Source organism: Dipodomys ordii, unplaced genomic scaffold (assembly GCF_000151885.1).
Source record: "Dipodomys ordii isolate 6190 unplaced genomic scaffold, Dord_2.0 Scaffold184, whole genome shotgun sequence".
Lineage (NCBI taxonomy): Eukaryota > Metazoa > Chordata > Mammalia > Rodentia > Heteromyidae > Dipodomys > Dipodomys ordii.
This window is the reverse complement of record NW_012267400.1, coordinates 357,789-375,163: the sequence shown is the minus strand read 5'-3', so window position 1 is coordinate 375,163 and position 17,375 is coordinate 357,789. Positions and strand designations below refer to the sequence as shown.

Below are 17,375 nucleotides of genomic sequence, written 5' to 3'. Positions count from 1 at the left end.
CCCGGCCCCGCGTCCACCCGCCCCTCCCACCGGGGGCGGCAGAGCCCACCTAGGTAGGCGGAGTCGGGCGTGGAGCGGTAGCTGTGGGTGGGCGAGCGCGCGGGCAGCCCGTGGGTGGGCGAGCCCGGGAGGCTGTCACTGGACGACAGTGAGCGGTTCAGCGAGGACAGCGAACGGCTGGTGTGCAGCAGGTTCGACTGCTTCGTGATCTTCCGGAAGAGCGAACTGCGCTTCTTGCTGGTGGGGAAAAAGGCAGCGCCTCCTCGGGACCAGACCGTGGAGCTCAGGCTCCTCCCACATGTGGGCGGTAACACAGCGCCTGGGTCGCCCACAGCCACGCCCCCTCGCCATAACCCGCTAATCAAAGAACTTCCCTTGGCTCAATCCTGTGGCCACGCCCCCCCCCGTTTAGCCACTCCCCTCCCCACTTCTCTTGGCTTAGTCCTGCTGAGGCCCTTTTCGTTTTGACCATCCCCACATTTCTGATTCCCCAGTTTGGCCACGCCCCCTGCTATAACCCACCAATCAAAAAACTTCCCTTGGCTCAGTCTTGGGAGGAGGGCTTTTCATTGACACGCCCACTTGCCTGATTTTCCCCTCCTTGTTTAGCCACGCCCCTCATTACAACTCATCAAAGAACTTCCCTTGGCTTAGTCCTTCCGGACCCGGTCCAGTTTGACCACGCCCACTGGTCTGGCCCCGCCCAACTTAGCCACTACCCTCACTACAATCCACCGAGGAACTTCGGTTGGCTTAGTCCTGCTTGACCCTTTTTCGGTTCCAAGCCCACATTTCTGACTCCTCTCTCTTTAGCCACCCCCCTCACTACAAACCTACCAATCAAAGGACTGCCCTTAGCTTAGCTCTCCTGGGCTCCCTTTCCACTTTGGTCAATTTGGGTGGTTATCTCCAATTAACCACCCCCCAAAAATGGCGGAAATAGAGCTGCGGTTCAAGTGGTAGCGCACCAGATGAGAGAAAAATCCAAGTGAGGCCTGGAGGCCTTGAATTCAAGCCCCAGGACTGGCACAAAATAAAAACAAAACAAAAACAATTCTCATCTGGCCTCACCCAGAGCTACTTCATTACGTGGGTAGAAATTACAGTCATCTGTCGAATAATAGCAGACATTTCAATTAAAGAAAGGGGAGGAGTCCCATAAGATTATATAGCTCAATGATGTCACATTTGCTTTAGCACTCTGATAAAAATCACCTAAGAGCACCTTATGAGAATAAACTTGTCATTAAGCCAAGCATGCCTGTTTTGCAGCCAGCTGAGCCTTACTTGGCATGCTTATTCCTGTGAGAAATCTCCAACAGGACAGGACCGTCTCCTGGACATTCTGCCTTCACTCTTGTGCTCACTTATCTTTCTGTCCCTATCTGCTGCCCACCTGCCCAAGATACTCCCACACTGCTTTTCGCCCATCTGGGAACCCTCCTTTGCTAGCTTCTCCAACTCTTCCAAACTCCTCCCTCTTTAACTGGCTTGTCCATTTGCTTTGGATCTATCTACCTCTCCTTAGCCCTTCCCCTGCCCTCACCCCGAGCCATCTTTAGCCCCACCCACTTATCAAGGACTGGTTTTGCTTATGGCCCTGCCCACCTCTCCTGGCCCTCCTTGGCCGAGGGCCGCTTGTTCCTCCGGGCCATTTTGGCCTTGTAGCTGCTGCGCCTTGCTGGGCCAATGCGGATGGAGGTATTTTCGAAGGGTGTTGTGGTTACTGCCACCTTGTTGCCGCTCTGGGAAAAGAAGGGATGGAACACTCGGGCTGGAGACTGCTCTTGGGGCCTCTGTGCCCTCCCCCTGTGGTCTTCTCCCCAGGACTCACCTTAAGGATCAGCTCTACGACCTCTGGGTGCACCATACCATGCACAGGCTCTCCATTCACGTGGGTGATCAGGTCCCCAGCACACAGCCCCGCCTCTTGGGCTGGGCCCCCTTCCTCCACGTGCTGGTGAGGGAGAACCCCAAAAGAGAACATAGTTAGGGGCTGGGAAGGTGGCTCAGGAGTAGAGCGCTTGCCTGACATGCATGAGGCCCTGGGTTCCATTCCTCAGCAGAAAAAGCTGGAGCCGGGCGCTGGCGGCTCACGCCTGTCATCCTAGCTACTCAGGAGGCTGAGATCTGAGGATTGCGGTTCAAAGCCAGCCCGGGCAGGAGAGACTGTGAGACTCCAATCTCCAATAAACCACCAGAAAACTGGAAGTGGCGCTGTGGCTCAAGTGGTATAGAGTGCTCGCCTTGAGCTGAAGAGCTGAGGGACAGCGCCCAGGCCCAGAGTTCAGGCCCCGTGACAGACAAAAATAAATAAATACGAGAGAGCATAGTCAGGAGTCTGGTAATATGACATAGCTTACATACTAGGTAACCTTGTAAGGCACAGTCGTCTTAATTAACACCTTAGGTAATTATCATTATTCTTTCCATTAAAGATAAGGAGGTCTTGCTCAGGCTTTTTTGGTGCCAGTTCTCGGGCTTCCACTGAGGGGAAGGCCTGGGTATTGTCCCTGAGATGTTTTTTGCCCAAGGCTGCTAGCACTCTACTGTGTGAGCTACAGCTTCATTATTATCTGGCTTTGTGTGTGTGTGTGTGTGTGGTTAATTGGAGATAAGAGTTTCATAGATTTTTCTTGCCCAGGCTGGCTTCCAATCTAGATCCTCAGACCTCAACCTCCTGAGTAGTTAAGATGATAGATTTGAGCCAGGCATCGCCCAGGTTTCTGAGTTCCAGATGGGAGCTTTTCCGATCTCCTCTCCCATTCTCCCTCCTGGGACCTACATCTCGACCTTGAGTGCTCACCCAAACAATGTGGTGGACGCTGTAGACATCGGAGTCACCCATATAGACGCGGATGGCGCGCAGCGTGAAGCCATACTTCTTGCCTGAGCGTTGGATGGTGATGGGAGAGCGGAGTCCACTGACAGCCGGTGAGTAGTCCCGGCTGGGTGAGGAGTCCCGTGAGGACGGGTTGGAGGAGAGAGATCGTGGGGACATGGGACTAGCTAGTGGTGAGCTTCCATGCGGGTCCACTGCAGAAACAGAGCGCGGCCAGAGCTCAGGGCCACCCGACAAGCTCTCCTCCTTACTTAGGTGAGGTTATCTCTGCTCCCGCCTCCCGGGACGCTACCATTGGCTCACCGTGGAGCCAATCACTGTAGACAGGGACAGTGTAACCTTCCCATTGGCCTGTCCTGGCTCCAAGGAGGGAAGCCCCTCCCCTTGTGGGTGGGGCCCAGCCATCACCTGCCGGAATCATGACGGACAGGGCTGTGGCTGAGGCGGACTTGATGACTTTCCCCCCGGTTCGGGAAGGCCGCTTCTCCATGGCGGGATCCCCGGACAGCTGTTGGTGCCGCGCTCGGCGTAGAACTAGGTCGTTGGTGGCCCTGGGGCCAGATGTGTCCCCGTCCTTCGAGGGTGGGCAGAGGTCACCTGGGCGCGGGCGCTCCACTGCGGCCGAAAGCAGATGGATGGGTTTGGGGATCAGTCCAAGGCCAGGCTGTTCCCGCGCCCTCTCCCGATGGACAGCGAGTTTCATCACCATGAGCACGTACCCAGTACATAGACCCTGAGTTCAGGTCTATATCCCTGACCGTGGCCTGGCCTGCCTACGTAATGCTCACGATCTCAGGTTGCACCTTGCATTTATGCAACGAGATCTTGCAGGCTCATTGAAAGATGCTCCATCTCTGTGCACGGCGGGGGGAGGGGGAGGGGCGGGGAGGGCATCAGGAGGGGCGGGCACTCACGGGCCTCCGGGTCCCCCGCGCTGGGGGTGCCTTCCCCTGCAGCTGCCTCTTTGGAGGTCCGGGCATCCAGCGAGCCTGGGGGATCAGAGCTAGGCCGGGGGGGCCTGCGCAGCCGGGCCTCATCCTCGTCCTCTTGGGGGGCGCTGAAGCGGCTGGGCTCCAGCAGCGCCGAGAAACGCCGGCGCGCGCCCAGTGGGGGACTCGCCTCCCCCTCCAGGAAACTGGCCTCCGAAGCCGAGAAGCGTTTGCTGCGCGGGAAGGGCCAGGTCAGGGGCGCCGCCCCCGGAGCCACGCCCCGAGCCACGCCCCCACCCAGCCCGCTCTCCCGCTCACATCTCCGGGGAGCCCCCTCTCCAGGTCTTCTCTCGCAGGGTCAGGCCGCCCAGGCCCTCCCGCTTGCCCGGCACCTTCTCCTCTGGGCCCTTGGCGCTTGGCTCCCTCTTGCTAACCCCCGCTGCTGCCACGGGGGTCTTGGGTTCGTGCTGGGACAGCTGCTCCATGCTGCTGTACACCTGGCCCGAGGGGAGGTGGTGACAGTGCCCTCATTCCAGAGCCAATCAGCGGTCCTGCCACTCGTACCCGCCTCTGCCTCCCTCCACCCTATCAGGGCCAGGCCCCGCCCACTTCCGGACTGGCCTCCAATAAGGTACAAGACTTCAACTCAAGCCCCGCCCACCAAGTTAGGCCTATCCTAGGCCCCGCCCCTCCCGTGCCACCCCCTTGCGGCTCTCCACCTGACAGCCTCTTCCCAGCTCCGGCCCAGTTCGTGCCCAGTCAGCAGGGGTTGCCCGGGGTTGCGGGGCTCTGCTCCGCCCATCTGTCATCTCACCCCCCCCCACACATCCTGACCTAGCTTCTCCCCACTTGTGAGTCTTGTTTGTACCATTAGACCAAGCCACGAACCCACAGCCTGCCTCCCCTCTCCCGGTCGCTTCCCAGTCCTGAGCCTCGGGGGTGTCTGGGACTCCGGTCCCCACAAGCCCCCCAGGCCCACTTTTGCCTGCTCTCCCAGCCCAGGCCCGGCCCCAGGCTCGCCCCACTCAAGCCCACCTTGCTGAAGCGCGGGGAGCAGGAGGAGAACTGGCGGATCTCCACGGGCTCCTCCTCCGTCGTGTCATCCTCGTCGTAGGAGTTCACGTGGTGATACCTGTCCGAGCGGGCTGCGGGAGAACGGGACCGTGACGGCGGCGCTGGTCCGTGCCTTCTGAGCAGCGCCAGCGAGGCCACGGGCAGGCCACACCCCTGCCTCCCCTTGTTAGAATTCAGGCTCCACCCCCAGGTCTGCGTGGCTGTTTTCTCCCTCTCTGCCTATCTATCCCCAGAAAGGATCCCCCCCAGACCCCACTTACACCCCTCAACAATCCTGAGCCAGCTTCGGCTCGGCCTTGGTCCCAGCCTGGGCCGCAAGCCCAGGTCCATGGGTAGAACTCACCCCAATCCAGGCACCCCAGCTTCCCCCAGGTACTAATACTTACCTAGTTCTGAGCCTAGGCCCACCCCTAAGCAGGCCACGCCCCTCGCAAGTGCCACACAGATCATGCCCACGAACGCCCCGCCCCCAAGAAAGCCCCTCCCACCCAACGCCCCGCCCACCCTTGCCCCGCCCCCAAACAACCTCAGTCTTTTCATCTCAGAGTCAGAGACAGATTCAGCCGGACCGGGAATCCCAGGCCTCACTCCCGCCCCCCCGGCCCCGCCTCCTGCTCTCACTCACTGTCAAAGTAGCTGGTGTCATCTTCTGACTCTAGGTGGGGGATGAACTCAGCCTTCTGCCTCAGTAGCCCCGTCCAGTCCAGGTCGCGGAAGAAGCTGTGCTGCTTCACCTCAAAGGCGCCACCTGGCGGTAAGAAAGGGTCCCAACGCCAGCGGATGGCCGGCAGCCCAAGGCCACAGCTCAAGCTGGACCTGGGGTTGGGGGGGCCGGGGGTGGATCCTGGCAAATAGAGCCTCCCCAGCACTGCAGCACCCGCTTTACCTGCCCCAAGCCGGACCAGAGGGTTGGTCTGCAGGAGGCTGGATATCAGGAGCTGGGCATCTGTGGGCAGGGCCTCATCTCCCTCCGGCCACAGGATGTCATCTGCAGGGTAGAGTAGAGCCGAGGGCTCCCTTTGGTCGCCTGGGGTCCCCCAGACCTGCCCATCTCTCCATGCCACCCCTGCCCACTCGAGGGAGCACATACCACTGATGACCTGTCCGAAGAGCTCTTCCGGGGTGTCCCCAAAGAAGGGCACACAGCCCACCAGGAACTCGTAGAGGATGATCCCCATGGCCCACCAGTCCACCGGCTTGCCGTAACCCTGGCGCAGGATGACTTCGGGTGCGATGTACTCTGGGGTCCCACAGACCTGGGGGCAGGCGGTCAGCCCACGCCCTGGCCGCAGGAGGGGCCTCGAGGGAGAGCTGTGCCACCCCCCAACCAGGCCCTGGGTCCCTGAGGCCCTGCAGGGTCACTCCACCCTCGGTGACCCCCACGCCCGCCACACACCTGTTTATCCAGGAACTCGCGGGCATCCTTCTCGATGTGGCCTTCGTACAAGTTGGTGGTGAGACTCATGAGCCCCATCTTGGAGAGGCCGAAATCTGTGAGCTTTATATGGCCCATGGAGGTAATGAGGAGACTGCAGGGAAAACGGGGTGATCTCAGATCTCTGGGTTTCTGGGGGGAGAGAGGGAATGATGGCCCAAACAAACAAAAAAACAACAACCCAGAGCTCACTTGTCAGGCTTGAGATCGCGATGGACAATGCCATAATTGTGCAAGTACTCCAGCGCCAACACGGTCTCTGCGAAGTACATCCGGGCCATTTCCACCGGCAGTGCGCCGATGTTCTTCAGAAGTGTGGCACAGTCACCGCCTGTGGGCCAGGGGACAGACCCAGTGGTGAGATGAGGGCCCGTCAACTGTAGAACAGCGCCAACTAGCTGGGGGCCAGTGTTTAACACCGGTCAATCTAGCTAGCTGCTCAGGGGGCTAAGATTTGAGGATCAAGTTTGGAGGCCAGCTCAAGCAGAAACATCACCCCCCCAAAAAAAAAAAAAGAAAAGAAAAAAAGCCAGAAGTGGTGGTGTAGCTCTCAAGTGCCAGCTTTGAGCAAAATAGCTAAGGGACAGCACCCAGACCCTGGGTTCAGGACCCAGTATTTGGCACACACACATGAAAATCACACCAATGTCTTCTTCAATTGTACCCATTTTGCAGACATAGGAAAGGGAGGTCCAGAGAGGGGTCTTCCCCTTCCCAAATCTCACTTCTGAGTCTCTATCTCCTAGTATATACAATGGGCTGATTGTAGAAGCAGCTAGAAAATTCTCTAGAGATATTCTTTTTGTTGTTGTTGGTTGTGGGCCTGGGCACTGTCCCTTGGCTCTTCAGCTGAGTCAAAGCATCACTTTCAGTTTTCTGGTGGTTAATTGGACATAAGAGTCTCTCAGATTTTCCTGCCCAGGCTGGCTTTGAACTGTAATCCTCAGACCTCAGTCTCCTGAGTAACTAGGATTACAGATATGAGCCATTGGTGCACAAGGCTAGAGCCAAGCTGGGCACTGGTGGCTCACACCTGTAATCCCAGCTGCTAAGGAGGCTGTGATCTGAGGACAGGTTAGAAAACAGCCCAGACAAGAAAGTCCCTGAGACTCTTATCTCTAATAAACTACCAAAAACCAGATATAGAGCTGTGAGTCAAGTGCCATCCTTGGGGGGGGGGAAGGCAGGGAAACAAGTAAGCTAAGACTCCAGTAAATGGCTAGGGGTGACTTGACTGGTTAAATAATTGTCTAGTGAAGCCTCTAGCATCATAAACACAACAACAACAACAGCAGCAGCAGCAGCAGCAGCCTCCCACGTCCACGCTGCTTGAACCCTGGCAGTGGCGTGCTGCTGCCCTGGAAGTAGAGGAAATCCTCCATCGTCCCCTCCATGCGGGGCCTCCCCTCCCCCAGCCTCGTCTCTTCACCTGAGCTCAGGTGTGGCTTCCTCCAGTCTCTTCCATTGCTCTCACTTCAGATCCTTTGCACTGGGAGCCATATCCCCCCCCCACATACATACACACACACACACACTCCCCTCACACACACACACACATACACACACACTCCTCACACACACACATACACACCCCTCACACACACATACATACACACCCCTCACACACATACATACACATACATACCCCTCACATACATACACACATACATACACACCCCTCACACACATACACACATACATACATACACACATACATACATACACACCCCTCACGTACATACACACATATATACATACATACCCCTCACACATACATACATACATACACACCCCTCACACGCACATACACACCCCTCACATACATACACACACATACACACACACCCCTCACATACATACATACATACACACCCCTCACACACATACACACCCCCACACACATACACACATGCATACACACCCCTCACACATACATACATACATATACACCCCTCACACATACATACATACACACACACCCCTCACACACACACACACACACACACACACACACACACACACACACTGACTCCATTTTGCCTTGTCTGGCCGCCATCCTCTGACCATCTCCTCACTAGGTGCACAGGACGGGAGGGACAAATGGAGGGATGACCATTTGGGAGAATACACACACAGACCGAGGGTGGATGTGTGGACAGACACAGGGATGAAGAATAACAGAAATAGATGAACGGGTAAACTGGGGAATGAATTGTGGATTTACAGAAAGAGCTGAATAGATGGATAGAATGGCTAGTAGATAGATGTACAGACAGGCAGGCAGATTAATTGATGAATAGATGACAGAGGTAAGTAGATGAAGGATAGGTAGGTAGACCAAAGATAGATGATGGATATGTGGACAGATAGAAGATAAAGAGATATATAATAAACACTTGTAAGCTTGTAATCCTAGCTACTCATTAGGCTGAGATCTGAAGATCACGGTTTGAAGCCAGCCCTGGCAGGAAAGTCCATAAGACTCTTATCTGTAGTGAACCACCAGAAGACTGGAAGTGGCGCTATGGCTCAGAGTGGAAAAGCGCTAGCCTTGAGCAAAAGAAGCTCAGGGACAGCGCCCAGGCCCTGAGTTCAAGCCCCAGGACCAACAGAAAAAAAAAAAGAAAGAAAGAAAAGAAAAAAGAAAGAAAATAAGAAAAAGAAAATCTGGGAAGACAAATAGGTGATAGGCAGATAGAGATAATAGATGGATGGTAGGCAAATAAATAATCGATAAATAGATGATAAATAGATATAGATGATGGACCGGTGGATACGTGGAGAGGTGATAGAAGATAGATGCATGGTTAGGTGACAGGTAGGTAGGTAGGTAGTTAGCTAGATTGATAGATAGATAGATCCATAGAGCTCACTAGATAGATGCATAGATCATAGACAGAGACAGACAGATAGGTAGATACTTAGGTAGATCGATACATAGATCAATAGCTAGGCAGGTAGAGAGGCAGATTGCTAAATAGAGAGACAGATTCAGACAGACAAACTGACAGATAGACAGATAGATGAATAGGTAGATGACAGAGATAGGTAGGTAGAGAGACAGGTAGATAGAGACAGACAATCAGACAGAGAGAGCGAGAGATAGATACATAGATGAATAGGTAGATAGACAGACATACTGACAGATAGATGGATAGATAGGTAGATGGATGGATGGATGGGCAGATGGATAAAGAGCGATGTCAGTGACAGACGGACAAACAGGGGGGGGTAGGGGGGACTCTTTGGGGCGCCCCAGCCCCCAGCCACACCTTCCACATACTCCATGACCATGCAGAGGTGGCGGCGCGTCTCGAAGGAGCAGAGCATGCCCACCACGAAGGGGTTCTCGGCGAAGGTGAGGATGTCGCGCTCCACGAAGGCCTGCTGGATCTGGTTGCGCAGGATCAGGTTCTGCTTGTTGATCTTCTTCATGGCGAAGCGCTGGCGGGTGTCGCGGTGCCGCACCAGGTAGACGGCGCTGCGGGGGAGCGGGCGGGGATGGCCGTCACGCCGTGCCCGGCCCCGCCGCCCTCCCCCGCCAGAGCCCGGCGTGGCTCACCCGTAGGCGCCGTTGCTGATCAGCTTGATGGTGTCGAAGTCGCTCTCGCCGGGGGGTTTCTTGGCCTTGGACGCGCTGCTCCGGCCCTGCGCAGGGGTGGGGCGGTGGGGAGGGGAAGATGGAGACCACCTCACCCTTGTCAGCACACATGGACTCCATTTACCCCCCGGGGGAAACTGAGGCAGAGGGGGGGTCCTTCATCGAAGGACCACAGGACTGGACAGAAGAGCTTGGGTCAGGATTGAAACCCAAGACCACCTTGGAAGACCTATTCCTTTAGGAAAGTGAGCAGAAAAAACTGCAAAACGTCTGAAGCATCAGAACATATATAAAGAGTTCCCAGAAATCCTGACAAAAGGCCTACCTACTGAAGAGGGAAAAGCGGGCAAGGCGGATGAACGAGAATGAGAACTTACCAAAAGCATTGTAAAAGATAATCCATCTTTTTATTTGACACAAAGGGGAGTTACACCTACCTCCAAATACTAGGCCATTTTATAATTAGCAGATTGACAAAAGGCTGACAAATCCCATAGGCACAGCTGTGAAAAAAAGGCTGACGTGTGTCTGTGTGTGTGTGTCTGTGTGTGTGTGTCTGTGTGTGTGTGTCTGTGTGTGTCTGTGTCTGTGTAAGAGAGAGACAGCATTGAGACTTGTATGCACGGCTTCATGCTCTCACTTGAGCTTTTTGCTCAAGGTTGGTGCTCTACCACTTGAGCCACTCCCTTTGCCACTTTATTGGTGACTGACTTAAAGAAACAGGCTTAAACCTGGCAGCCAGGCTTGAGACTTAGTCCCACCCTGCTTAGGGGTGTGGTGAAGGTCTGGGCTGTGTCTCCAGCACACACACACAGTCACACACACACAAACACACACACGTAAGACAGAATTCTATACAACCAGACGGGCGCAGGTGGCTCACACCTGTAATCTTAGCTACTCAGGAGGCTGAGATCTGAGGATCATGGTTCAAAACCAGCCCAGACAGGAAAGTCCATGAGACTCTTATCTCCAATAAACCACTCACAAAACCAGAAGTGGCGCTGTGGCTCAAGTGGTAGAGCGCTCACCTTGAGCTGAAGAGCTGAGGGACAGTGCTGGGCCCAGAGTTTAAGCCCCATGACTGACAAAAAAGAAAAAAAGAATTCTATACAACTGCCTGAAGAAGGCACTTTGGTTTATATCAGAACCAAAAATGCATGGTGATTCTGACCAAGCAACTTTTGAATTTATGCTACTAACGTGCAACAAGAAGAAAACAGCTTGTGTTCACTGTTCCGAGAAAGACTACAAGCAGCCATAGATCCATGCATAGACAATTCGTTAATTAAACACAGAAGGGCATCATGAGCAAATACTGTCACTGCTTAGTGCTGGCGTTCACGCCTGTAATCCCAGCTACTCAAGAAGCTGAGATCTGAGGATCGAGGTTTGAAACCAGACAGGGCAGACAAATCTGAGAGCCTCTTATTTCCAACTAAGCAGCAAAATGCCAGAAGTGGAGGCCTGGCTTAAGTGCTAGAGCCCCAACCCTAGGTGGGAAAGCCAATTGAGAGTGCAAGGCCCTGAGTACAAACCCCAGCACTCACTCACACACACACACACACACACACACACACAGAAGGGGCAAAATGAATTTTATTTGGGGGTTATAGGACAGTTAGGGACTAAAGTAGGAGTACGATTTTTCACTATATGCCATTTTCAGAAATAATTTTGGTTAGAAAGAAAGATATTTATTAGGTAGCTATTGAACAGAAAGATGAGTAAAATATAAACTACTGAACGTGTTTGCACGTAATCATATAATATTAAAAACATCTAATCATACCACTTCTAGGCATCTACCCTGAACAACAGGAACCAATATACAAGGACACGTGCACCTCCATGTTTACTGCAGCACTGTTCACAATAGCTAGGATATGGAAACAACCCAGATGCCCCACCACAGATGAATGGATCCAAAAATTGTGGTATCTATACACAATGGAATATTATGCAGCCATTAGAAAGGACAAAATAATGGCATTTGCAGGGAAATGGATGGAGCTAGAAGAAATCATGTTGAGCAAGGTAAGCCAAGAGCAAAGAGACAAATGGTACATGGTCTCCCTGATAAGTGGATGCTAAATCCAAAATGTTAGGTGATACGACAAAACCAACAGGACTTAAGAAACAAAGAACTTCCACTCATCTGGTCAAACCATTACTAAGTAACCCCATGCTGCTGATCACATGTATGGTGTATATGTGTACACCGTTATATGTTATAGACCATGATAGACAATTTGCTCCAGGAAAGTTAGAATGAGTTTGTAACTTTAAGTGAGCATCATTATCCTACAATACTGTGAAATTTGGGAAATTATGTAATCACTTAACCACAATTAAAAAAAAACAAAAACAAAAACAAACATCTGACACAGGCAATGTCTGTGGCTCAGTGTGTGAGTGCTGTCTGCCATCGTTGAAAGAGGGCTGATTTGACTTCCAACACTGCATTAAAAAAAAAAAAAAACCACCGGGCACCGGTGGCTCACACCTATCATCCTAGCTACTCAGGAGGCTGAGATCTGAGGATCGTGGTTCAAAGCCAGCCTGGGCAAGAAAGGCCATGAAACTCTTATCTCCAATAAACTACCCAGAAAACCGGAAATGGCACTGTGGCTCAAGTGGTAGAGCGCTAGCCTTGAGCTGAAGAGCTGAGGGGTGGCGCCCAGGCCCAGAGTTCAAGCCCCACGACCGACAAAAAAGAAAAACAAAAAACAAAACTGACCCCCTGGCACAAAACTGACAGCATTACAAAGAAACTGCAATGAGCAAGGATTCAACATACATCTCAGAGACACTATGAGATCAACCAGGAAAAGAAAAGAATAGGTAGATGGAAGGTTTAAATCACTCAAGGAAGAAGTTCAGTTGAATGAAGTTGCATAGAGTCCTACAAATAATGAGAGATAAATACCTTTGTTTTTAGAGTTTTTAGTTTTGAGTGATGTCATTCCATTACCTATTCAAAAAATTAAACAAATTGCATGTGAAGGCAGATTCCATTTTTTTTTTTTTTATCTAGGACTGGGGATTGAACTCAGGGCCTCAAGTTTGCTAGATAGGTGCTCTCACACTCAGCCACGCCCACCACCACCACCAAGACACACCCCTTTCTAAGCCACACCCCTTTGATGGGCCACACCCTCCCCACTGAACCATAGTGACACCACTGTGCGTTACACTTCCAGTAAGTCACGTCCACTACCACAAAGCCACCTGCCTGCCACTGAGCCTCACCTCCAGACATTGCACTTGTGTGTGTGTGTGTGTGTGTGTGCGCTTGGTTTTAGGGCTTGAACTCAGGGTCCATGTGCTGTGCCTGCCTGAACTTTTTGTGCTCAAGGCTGGCACAATACCACTTGAGCCAGAGCTCCACTTGGGGCTTTCTGGTGGTTTGTTGGACATTAGGATCTTACAGACTTTCCCGCCCAACCTAGCTTCATACCTTGATCCTGAGAGGTCAGCTAGGATTACAGGTGTGAGCAACCAACATCTGGTTTGCACTGGTTACTAAGGTAAGGTATCCATTTTTATCCAGGTAGATGCCTGGACGGTGATCTTCCTATTTCTGGCTTTGTGTTGTAGCTATGCTGTCAATAAACTTTTGGTCAAGAAGGGATCTTGTGTAAAGCTCTGGTAGCTCACGCCTATTAATCCTAACTACACAGGAGGCTGAGATATGATTGCAGTTCAAAGTCAGCCCACGCAGTCTCTTATGAACATTTTTGTCCAGCTGGCTTAAACATCAGTCCTCCTGATCTCCACACTTGTTTAGCATGTACATGTCTGTAGGTTCCATCTTGAGCATTGTTTAAAAAAGGAAAGGAAAGGAGCCAGGCACCAGTGGCTCACACCTGTAATCCCAGCTCCTCAGGAGACTGAGATCTGTGGATTGTGATTTAAAGCCAGCCTAGGCAGAAAAGTCCCTGTGAAACCCTTATCTCCAATACACTACTCAAAAAAAGCCCGAATTGATGCTGTGGCTCAAGTGGTAGAGTGCTAGCCTTGATCACAAAGAGGCTCAGGGACAGCCCCTAAGCCCTGAGTTCAAACCTCAGGACCGGCAAAAACAAAGAAGAAAAAAAAAGGAAAGAAAAAAAGAGCTCAAAGATAAAAAAAACAAACAAAAACAAACTATGAGTCAGTGTCTCACGCCTGTAAACCCTAGCTATTCAGGAGGCTGAGATCTGAGGATCAAGGCTCAGATCCAGCCTAGATAGATAAATCCAAGAGACTCTGGAATGAAAAACAGTAAGAGAGCATGAGACCCAGAGTTCAAACCCTAGTGCCAGCACGTGCATGTGCGTGCATGCGTGCGCGCGCGCACACATACACACACCACATTAAAAAAAAAACATAAATAACAACAAAAAGAAACCTATTCCGAATCTCAGTTTACAGGTAGGGAGCTGGTGGCTCAGTGTCCGCGACCAACAGAACCCCACAGCCTGAGCTGTGGAGAGCCAGGCCCTGGGTCCATGAGCAAGCACAGTGCTGCTTCTGGAGCCCTGGCCTTACCTCAGAGAGGTCGTCCTGCTCGGGCGTGTTGGAGCCGCCACTGTCTTGCTCCTCCAGGTGCACCACATCTGGGGAGAAGGTGCCGGTGAGCGGGTGTGTCGCTGCACCTGCGCAGCCCCCTCCCCAGCAGCCCCCGGCCAGCACCTGGAAACGGGTCTCGGGTGAGGCCCAGCTGGTGGATGATGTAGCGGGGGATGTCGGTCTTGACCAGGTGGCCCTCCTTGGCGTGGCCCTCAGCCGCCTCCAGCAGGTGGTAGAACTCCTCCGGATTGAATTCCTGAGGCAGGGCGGGGGGTAGGATCACCACGGGCTCCGAGGGTCCCCCCACCCCTCGGGTCACTCCCTCCTGCCCCCCACGCCGAGCCCTCTCACCAGGCACTCCAACAGCCTGGCCGGGCGGGAGATGATAATGAGCAATTTCTTCACCAGCTGTGTGACAAAAGCCACCTCCAAGCTCTCCGAGCGTTCATAGGCCTGGAGTGGGAGACACAAAAGATCGAGGTTCACGGGCACGGTGGGAGGTTTGTAGAGGAGCCCTAGTATTATTTTATAAGCAAGCAAACTGAGGCCTAGACACACAATTAAAACAACGAGGAGGCTGGGTGCCAGGGGCAGAGGCCTGCAGTTTTAGCTACACAGGAGGCTGAGATCTGAGGTTCATGGTTCGAAGCCAGCCTGGGCAGGAAAGTCCCTGAGACTCTTATCTCCAATTAATCAGCAAAAAGGTGGAAGTGGAGCTGTGGTTCCAGTGGTACAGCTGCCAGCCTTGATCGGAGAACAAAAACCTCAGGGACGGCGCCCAGGCCCCGAGTTCAAGGCCCAGGCCAGCATGCTCACGCACGTGTGCACACACGCACACACACTCCTGTCTCCTCCAGCAGACCTAGGGCGGGGACTGTGTCTTTCGGCGCTTGTCACCTAGCGGATGGCAGGGGGACATGGGGCACGGCTTTGGGGGCGCAGAACGCTCACGTCCTGAAGCAGCTTCTCCAGGTTCTCTTGCAGTTCGTAGAAGTAGACGGTGGTGATGAGGCCGTCTCGGGACTTGGTCAGGCAGTCCCGGGCCAGCTCGATGATCTGGTGGTGGATGAAGCTGAGCACGCCGTCGGCCAGCGGCAGCACGCTGTCAGGTTCGTAGGCGCGGGTGAAATCCCGCAGCTTCTCCTCCATCTGTGCGGTGGCCTGGCGGGAGGCATGGACAGGGGGAGCTGCGTTGCTTGAGGCGGACACCAGGGGGCGCGCAGGGTCCGGTCCGGCTGCCAGGGGCGCGGGGGGGGGGGTTCTGTTCCACCACCAGGGGGCACGCGCGGGGTCCAGTTCCACCACCAGGGGGAGCGCGCGGGGTCCGGTCTCACCACCAGGGGGCGCGCGGGGTCGCCCCAGGGCGCGCACGCGCGCCCAGGGCGCGCACGCGCGCGCGGGGTCCCCGCTGGGCGTCTCACCTTGGGGAAGCGCTCCTTGTACACATGGTTCATCATCACGATCTCGTTGTCGTAGGAGGACGGGGATCGGCCCGGGCTGCAGCGAGAGAAGCCCATGCTGTGTCCAGCCCGCGCTCCTGCCCCCCGCGGCTGGGAGGGCGGTGAGGGGGCTGGGGCCGGGGCCGGGGCCGGGGCCGGGGCCGGGGCCGGGGCCGGGCTGGGGCCGGGGCCGGGGCTGGGGCCGGGGCTGGGGCCGGGGCCGGGGCCGGGGCCGGGCTGGGGCCGGGGCCAGGGCCGGGGCTGGGGCTGGGGCCGGGGCCGGGGCCGGGGCTGGGGCCGGGGCGGGGCCGGGGCTGGGGCTGGGGCTGGGGCTGGGGCTGGGGGCGCGCTTCCTACCTGAGGCTCCGCGATCGGGGCCGCACAGCCGGGGAGCGACGGCCGCCATCCTCGTCGGTGATGCTCTCCGTGCTGCCGAAGTGTTTGGACAGGAAGTGCAGCTCGTCCACCGTGGGCTGGTACGGGAGCTGGTGCAGGCGCTCCTGGGAGGAGCAGGAGGACTGGGGGTGGGGGGATCCGAGTCAGAGCCACTGGGGAGGGGGCCCCCCAGAGCTCCAGGCCCTGGGCTGGGACAAACGGGCAGGATGAGCTCCTAGGCAAACCTAGGATGGATCTGGAGGCTTTTCCACTTTCCTGGACTCTGACTTTGCGCCTTGGCTCACAAGATTGGGGTTGGGTTGGGACAAATGACAAGGGACAGGCAGAAAGGGCCCCGCACGGACGAGACTAGAGGGAGCCTGATGAAACCTGAGTCAAGGCCGGGCGCCTGTGGCTCACACCTGTGATCCTACCACTCAGGAGGCTGAGATCTGAGGGTTCAAACCCAAGTAAGGGCAGGAACGTCCATGAGGCCCTTACCTCCAATGAACCCCCAGAAAATCGGAAGTGGCGCTGTGGCTCAAGTGGTAGAGCGCTCGCCTTGAGCCGAAGAGCTCAGAGACAGTGCCCAGGCCCAGAGTTCAAGCTCCAGTATGGCACTCCACACGCGCGCGCGCACACACACACACAGAGTCCTCCAAGATGAATGGCTGTGACACAAAGGTAAATCATGTGGGAGATGCTAAAAGCCACTTTCCTGTCCCTACCTGCAGTGTCTTTATTTTTATTTGCCGGTTGTGGAGCCTGAACTCTGGGCCTGGGCGCTATCCCTCAGCTCTTCAGCTCAAGGCCAGCGCCCTACCACTTGAGCCACAGCGCCACTTCTGGCTTTTTCTGCTTATGTGGTGCTGAGGAATCAAACCCAGGGCTTCCTACATGAAAGGCAAATACTCTACCACTGAGCCACCTTCCCAGCCCCAGTGTCTTTATTTATTTATTTTTTTTTTTGTCGGTCGTGGGGCTTGAACTCTTTGCCGGGGTGTTGTCCCTCAGCTCTTCAGCTCAATGCGAGCGCTCTACCACTTGAGCTACAGCGCCACTTCCGGTTTTCTGGTGGTTTATTGGAGATAGGAGTCTCACGGTCTTTCCTGCCCGGGCTGGCTTT

At 54.6% G+C, this 17,375-nt stretch overlaps 1 protein-coding gene across 1 annotated transcript in view; it reads right to left on the bottom strand.

Annotated features, from left to right (window-relative positions):
- The window catches only part of Mast1 (microtubule associated serine/threonine kinase 1), a 25,403-nt gene that overhangs the window by 1,316 nt on the left and 6,712 nt on the right, over positions 1–17,375 (bottom strand). The window contains exons 5-25 of the mRNA XM_013034181.1: positions 16,232–16,392; positions 15,857–15,932; positions 15,387–15,596; positions 14,787–14,888; positions 14,559–14,691; positions 14,415–14,482; positions 9,843–9,928; positions 9,553–9,761; positions 6,473–6,611; positions 6,242–6,374; positions 5,936–6,101; positions 5,732–5,833; positions 5,471–5,593; positions 4,807–4,916; positions 4,090–4,268; positions 3,757–4,004; positions 3,251–3,457; positions 2,807–3,036; positions 1,835–1,957; positions 1,609–1,745; positions 50–237 (exon numbers count right to left, since the gene is read on the bottom strand). Of these exons, the coding sequence (XP_012889635.1) occupies positions 50–237; positions 1,609–1,745; positions 1,835–1,957; positions 2,807–3,036; positions 3,251–3,457; positions 3,757–4,004; positions 4,090–4,268; positions 4,807–4,916; positions 5,471–5,593; positions 5,732–5,833; positions 5,936–6,101; positions 6,242–6,374; positions 6,473–6,611; positions 9,553–9,761; positions 9,843–9,928; positions 14,415–14,482; positions 14,559–14,691; positions 14,787–14,888; positions 15,387–15,596; positions 15,857–15,932; positions 16,232–16,392 (3,130 nt within the window). The remainder of the gene's footprint in view (positions 1–49; positions 238–1,608; positions 1,746–1,834; positions 1,958–2,806; positions 3,037–3,250; positions 3,458–3,756; positions 4,005–4,089; positions 4,269–4,806; positions 4,917–5,470; positions 5,594–5,731; positions 5,834–5,935; positions 6,102–6,241; positions 6,375–6,472; positions 6,612–9,552; positions 9,762–9,842; positions 9,929–14,414; positions 14,483–14,558; positions 14,692–14,786; positions 14,889–15,386; positions 15,597–15,856; positions 15,933–16,231; positions 16,393–17,375) is intronic.